Here is a 6,549-nt window from a genome sequence, read left to right as displayed (position 1 = left end):
CTGTAATGATGGTGATTAATCTCAGCCGCACAATTGCATAGCGGTGCCATCCCCCACTGTAGCCCCAATCTTCCCATGGGATCTAGGGCATGTATGCAAAGGTTACTATTCCACTCACAATAACCACAGAAACAATTGTATATATTTTGGAAACACAAAGATCAAATTTTATTGGCGCAAATTGGAACGGTCCCGGCCATTTAAGCAAAGCAATGTCCTTATCACTTATAAGGTAACCCAACGGTTTTCCGGGCTGGCAACAAGTTTATAGTCCATGGGTGGTGTGCCACTTTCGGTTTACCATTTGCAAAGTGGCGGACATACGCCCCTTGTTACCAACTGCCAGACAGTATAGCCCCTAGACCATTGAACTTCAGTTGACGAGGAGTGTCAACTGTCCCTAAAGGGGAGTCAGTGTCCGACTTCTGAACTTGGCTCGAGTGCGGCCATCCGGAACCGCTCACGGCTGGAACTGAAAGGTCAATGCTCCTCCCCGGCTAGGACTGCCTCGTAACAGGCCTAATGCATGGAACGCCTGTTCCTCCTCGACAGAAAGGGAAGGTGAGGTGTTGGATACCCCCTGGATGAGGGTGCAGAGGGGCGGCCCGCTATGCAGCCCCTCTGGTGGCTGGCCAGCCTCTAAGAAAGCCTGTTATTTGGTACAATGTCAAATTGACTGGACTAAGCTTCCCAAAGATGTGTCTGCAGAACGTATGCACCGTGGCCATGTTTTGTGGCAGCCCCTTTATAAGTCCATCGGACTTTGACCGTGGAGATTTGCCACCATTCTCTGGGTACGGCCTCACCCCATGTTTGACCACCTACCGACTTGAGATCCATCTTGGGTTTATTGGGCCGGGCTTTGCAACACTTGAAGCAGGTGTTGATGTTGATGGTTGTGGGCGTGCCGGGAGGCTAAGGGTGTGTTTGTTTGGTGCTGTGGGACTGGAGTTGGTCTTTCTTCTCTTTTTTGTGGAGTTTCCGCTGTGTCTTGCTCCTGCCGCTGTAGGTGGCTAGTGCTTGGCTCGTGGTCGTCGATGTTATCTTGCGATTTCCGTGGTAGTTCCTGGGCTCGCCCTGTGTCATTTAGGTGTGTGTCTAGACTCCATTGTATAGGTTTGTATGAATGTGTGTACAATTAAACAATGCCTCGCTGATTGGAATCTGATTTTGTTATTGCTGCAACCCCCTTTTGTAGTTGGCTTTTTTTTATCTCGGTGCGCGAGTGGTAGTTTAGTCGCCCACCCTAAATGATTCTCCTCCGCCCCCTTTGACGCCCCGACCCCAAACTACTGTCTTTGCTCTTCGCTGACAGATTCTACTCGCCTTGGTCATCGCCCGTGCAGTGTTTTATTTTCTCTGGATACCTTATATGATCCAGTTCCAGGTTTTCCTTTCCCCGGTATCTGCTCCAGAATGGTCCTCTCCCGGAACATGCGACTTACTTACACTATTGCCATCGCTCCTGTGCTGTGGCACCCGACTTCCCACGGCGGGGGCGCCCATCCTGGCGGTCCAGTGCCAGGTTTTCCGCTCTCCGCGCTCTGTCCCTGCCCGTATCTCGTCTCCTGGCTTTGCAGGCATCCGGCTCTGCACAGACCGGGCTGCGCCGGGCTCTGCTGCCGGCTCCGGGCACCATGAGCCGCCTCCTGCTGCTGCTGCTGCTGCTCGGGGCAGGTGAGTCAGGGCGCTCCTCGGGGGGCAGTAGTGGGTGGGCATTCTCGGGGGGGTAGGTGCGTGCAGGGTCTATTCCGCAGCCTGATAAGGGACTGGTGAACGCCCCCCTCCCCTCTGCCGTCTGACCAGCAACAGTGGCTGATACCATCATCTCCGTCTGATGGCACACAGACCCCAGAGGTGCAATTATTACAACCTCTCCTGCAGCCTTTTCAGCCCCCCTCCCCAATACTGTCCGTCTCGGTATTTAAGCATTGCACCCCCTCCAACATTGACTGAACACCCCCGTGTGCTGGCAGCGCTGCACCCGGGCTGGCACTGTCACCCGTGACCCCAGGGAGTCAGCAATGCACCCCGCGTTCACGGGCATCTTGGTATGTTTGCACTTCTGTACCCCAGTCTTCAATGACCCCCACCTCGCCACCCCGGATGGCAGCACCCTGCCCGAGACCTGTACTCCCACCCCCATGTAGCCGGATCTTACGGCCACCCATGTGTCACCAGCCCCCCCTCCGCCCCAGATTTTACTGACACCCTTCGGATGTCACCCATACGTTCACCTTCAGAATGTGCCGCCGCCCCCTTCACGGGCACCCGAGAGCGGCTGGGCAGGGGGGGTCTGCCTGCCCGCCAGACAGACCCCCCAGCCTGCCTGTCATTCCTCAGGTGTCTCTGCATTAACAGTGTCTTGTCCGCGGATCGATGCACGCTCAGCGCCCGTCTCCCTCTCTGTGTCTCTCCTTTTTTTTAACCGATATAATTGAACTGATTTCATTTGGACGCATGTGCAGCGCGGCAGTTCGATTTGAATTGCCTGTGGGCGATACACACACGCATGATGGATGCAGAGGCATACGGGCAGCGGTGTCTCTCTACATCACGTACCATTCGCTGTACGGGGATACGTGTCTGACTGCTCTCTCTCTCTCTCTCTCTCTCAACACCTGTGCACGTCTCTTTCTCTCGCCCTCTAAAGCACTTCGCTGTATATGCACACGGGCTGTCGCGAGGCCAGTGGGGGTGTGACTTGGGGGCTGGGGGCTCCCCATCACCCCACACATCTGTCCCTGTGTGCTCTCCTAGAGCTGGCTTCCATATTTGTAATCAGGCGCAGAGCCCTTTCGTGGACCAGCACGACGAACGAACGATACGCCGTGCTGTCCCTCAGCATCGCCTGATAACACTGGTCCGGCCAGTACACGCACAGGCAGCCCACAGGTGCGGACAGTGGGTGTGGAACGGGCACCTACTAGGATGGGTCATAAGGCAGAGCAGGCTATCCTTCATATGTGGGAAGTGTGCGCTTGGCTGGAGAGGTCTGTGCTGTGTATTACACGCACACATAATTGCCAGCTACTATACATGGAATGTTGGGAAACCCCAGGGCCTCGCGGCATGTGGTAAGTACACACACGCGCGCGCCTAGGCAGGCCACGGGGGTCGACATTGTCTGTTATTTGTACGCTTACATATGTTGACCCCCAGGTGCCAATAGCGTGTGTTCAACGCACACACATGTGGATAGATGCACTGGGCCCCCGAGCTTTTCTCCTCGGTGTCCCCGCGCGGAGGCTGTGGCCGTTGGAAGCAGAAATCTGTTTTTAATTCTGTAGTTCAAGGGGAGGGGCGTGCCCTCGGATCCCACTCCCCCCCCAGCAAATCACAAGGGGTAGAAAAAAAAGGGTCCGTTGCAGGACATCACTCTGCCTTCCAGGGCTTTCTGGGGTGGGGGTTATCGCGGCAAAGCCACAGGTGAGACGCTCACACATCGCTGGGGCGACACTGTTACGCTCACATTCGCTCTCCCGTGGCGTTCACAGCGCCCCCCCCCCAACCTTCACCCCGTTATCCACGCCGAGGTCATGCGGCGACCCCGTCACATATCAGACGCCAGAGAAAGGCTGTCCTCGCAAACTCCGGCAGGAACCCCCATTCCACCGTCAACGACTTGCCATATTTAAAAGGTACCAAATACCCTGACATAGAGTTGCGTCACAGGAGGAGGCCAAGCGAGCCCCCATCACTAATTACAAATCAGAAACGGCTGCTTTCTGTGGCACCACGCCCCCCCAGACACGGTAGAGCCCCTGCCTGTCACTCTTTAACCGAGGTCATCCATCCACTGTACTGGGCAGGACACGGCCTCCCCCAGGAGCAGGACAGGGCCTGCTTCTCTGGAGCTCTGGGGCCTCGTCTAAAGGTACCGTGAATGCATGGAAACCAGGCGGGATGCATTCGGGCCCTCTCTACCCACAGCAGTACCCAGCGCCAGCAAGCTCCACGCGCACAAACGAGACACCTTATGCGCCTGACTGACTGTGTTAGGCCCGAGTAGTGGCGTAAGGCAACAGGTACACATATGAAATCATAACAATGAGACAACATTATGGAGAAATGATAGGCCGTAGGCATTTATAATTTGCAACAATGATTATAAAAACCAAACTTCAGGCACTAACAGGACAAGAGGAGTTATGCCCTTTCTCGCCAGCGCTACCCAATTAACGTCCAAACGCCAAGGTCCGTGTCGATAGGACTTGTGCCCATTATGGCTGGCGCCTTCTCTTTTTGTGATGAGGCCAGCCTCCTCCCTGACCGGTGCCGCCACACTTTTGGTCCACGACTTCCCAAACAGCGTCCCGTTGTCCTCTTACCCAATCGCCCCGTGCGGTGCCGGTATTTTCTCATATTTGTTTTGTAGAGTGGGTTGGGTGGTAAAGAATTTCCTTTAATATTTGCGGGTCATGCGCCGATCGGAGCTTGACCGTTGTGGCTTTTCTTTGGGGTGTCTGTCTTCTTCTTGCTGACAGATTTTATCCAGGCTTGAGCCTCATTACTCCATCTTCTCGGGTTGAGTATATAGTCGTGGGTTAGGATTCTTCTTGGTCTGTGTGGACGTGTCACAGTAGGGCTGGTTTCACAGGGTCTTCGCCTTGGTGGGAGGATAGCTCAGGGACAACGTGCTCACCTTGGAAGCAAGACAACCAGAGCAACACAGGTTCGATCCCTCGGCCCGCGCTTAGAATCCTCTGGGTATTAAGCGCGTTATAAATAACCAATCATATAATGGGCCGCGGGTAGCGGTCGAAGGGGTCTGCAGTGGTGGCAGAGAGCCTTCTGATCAGAGGGTTCGGGTTCTGATCCAGTCCTTGGCAGAAGTTCTCACTCTGCTTCGCTAGATGGTCGTCCAACATCTCGATGCCCAGTTCTCTGGGAAGGTCAGCTATCCTTGTGAATAATGGAGCTCCAGACACTATACGCAGGGCCTTCTCTTTCGGTGTTGCTCCTGGCAGGTCATCCATGCTGGGGGCAGCTTTTCTTTGTGCCACTGACCACAGTACTATACAGCAAGATTGCCCTGGGGTACATTTTCCCCAGTGCGGGGGTGGGGGTGGGGCATGATCCCAGAGGAGCTGGTTTCGGCCGTCGCCTCTTCCAGTTGTAGTGCTAGTATCATTTCACACTTCTTCTATACCCCCCCCACTCTTTGAAGTGCATGACACCTCAACTACCTGACGCCAGGAGGACCTTGCATCCTGGGTGGGGAGGGGGAAAGCTCAGCAGACAGCAGAAGGGGGTTGGTGGGGGCACCTGATGGTGCTGGCTTGTTCTCCCCCCCATGACCTGTTTCGCCCATGCCACACTCCCCCTAACACCAGTGGCTATTAGCTCCAAGCTTGGGGGCATTCAGCGCCACTGGGCATAGTCGCTAGCTGAAGAGTCTTCAGCCAGCAATGGCTAGCGAAGAACCTGACAGCCGTACACAACGGCATCAGGTAATTATGTCCCCATACATAATGTTGCCGGGAAAAGCCATTGGCGACATTATATATGGTGACATTATGCATGGGGACGGGTTGCAGGGATGTCCCCTGCTCCCCTTGTCAAAAACTAAATTGGGGTTTGCAGGGATTCCCCCGCATGTTCAATGTAATAACGTCTCCGCAAAAAACGGCGGCATTTTTGTCAGGAGACATTTTTGCGGGGACATTATTACATGGAACCCGTACGACGTTCCCGGCGGTGGCACTTAAACGTCTCTGTGGTACACATTCTCGTTCCCAAAAAGACAGAAAAGGGTGCGTTTTTGAAGTGTAAACACAGAGGTCTGCCTCCTTGAACACTTGACAAAAGGGTTGTTTTTTTTGCATACTCAAGGTTGGCACTAAACAGGGCTTTGAAGTACTGTCATGGTAAAATCTATGGCTGGGCTTCAGACACCCCAGGTCATTCCCCAACTCTGTTTCTTTGATGTCTTATCTTTTATCACTGGGCTGGGGCAGACACAAGTGTGAAATGGAGAGTGCTAATTGCCCCTTTCCCTGGCAAGTCACAGCTCACTGGGAAGGGAGCATTAGCATTCTGGGTATTCTCCACAGTTAATGCCTGCGTCACATACGCCTGAAACAGTGTGTAATGCATGCACACTTGCACATTTTATTCAAAAGATACTTGTGTGAAGCAATTCTGTGATGTGAAGACAAGTAGGGCAATACACAGAGATGTCTGGTTGTCTTGTGCAGGTAAGACATTTTCAAGCGTCAGCGTGTTGTCATTGTTTACAGACTCCTTGATTTCGGGAATAAGTGGTGTTTCAAATGAATGTTATAAACAAGGAAACGGGGTGTTTTAGAAAAATGGGAATGAGCTTGGCTACAACTTTAAATGGAGAGTGCCACCACTGGGTCGGCATTCTACACACGCTGGCTAGATATCGTCTCCAGCTTTGTGTTCGCTTTCCCAGAGCGAATGTTTTTTTCAAGTACCATCTTGTTAGCCTCTTTGGGATGCGTGGTGCGGAGCCATGCTTCGTTATCTTTCTGGACTCGAAGACTCCCTACAGAGAAGTCTCTCGCCGCTCTCTGGCACTTG

At 53.6% G+C, this 6,549-nt stretch overlaps 1 protein-coding gene across 3 annotated transcripts in view; it reads left to right on the top strand.

Annotated features, from left to right (window-relative positions):
- Window positions 1-1,416: 1,416 nt before the first annotated feature.
- The window catches only part of LOC138569416 (mucin-2-like), a 698,070-nt gene continuing 692,937 nt past the window's right edge, over window positions 1,417-6,549 (top strand). For 2 of the 3 annotated variants that reach the window (XM_069647379.1, XM_069647378.1), the window contains exon 1: window positions 1,417-1,677. In XM_069647379.1, the coding sequence (XP_069503480.1) occupies window positions 1,638-1,677 (40 nt within the window). In that variant the 5' untranslated portion in view covers window positions 1,417-1,637. The remainder of the gene's footprint in view (window positions 1,678-6,549) is intronic. The other variant, XM_069647377.1, reaches the window with a different exon arrangement.

Source organism: Ambystoma mexicanum, chromosome 2q (assembly GCF_040938575.1).
Source record: "Ambystoma mexicanum isolate Mex_15411 chromosome 2q, UKY_AmexF1_1, whole genome shotgun sequence".
Taxonomy (NCBI): Eukaryota; Metazoa; Chordata; class Amphibia; order Caudata; family Ambystomatidae; genus Ambystoma; species Ambystoma mexicanum.
This window is presented reverse-complemented; position numbering and strand designations above follow the sequence as displayed.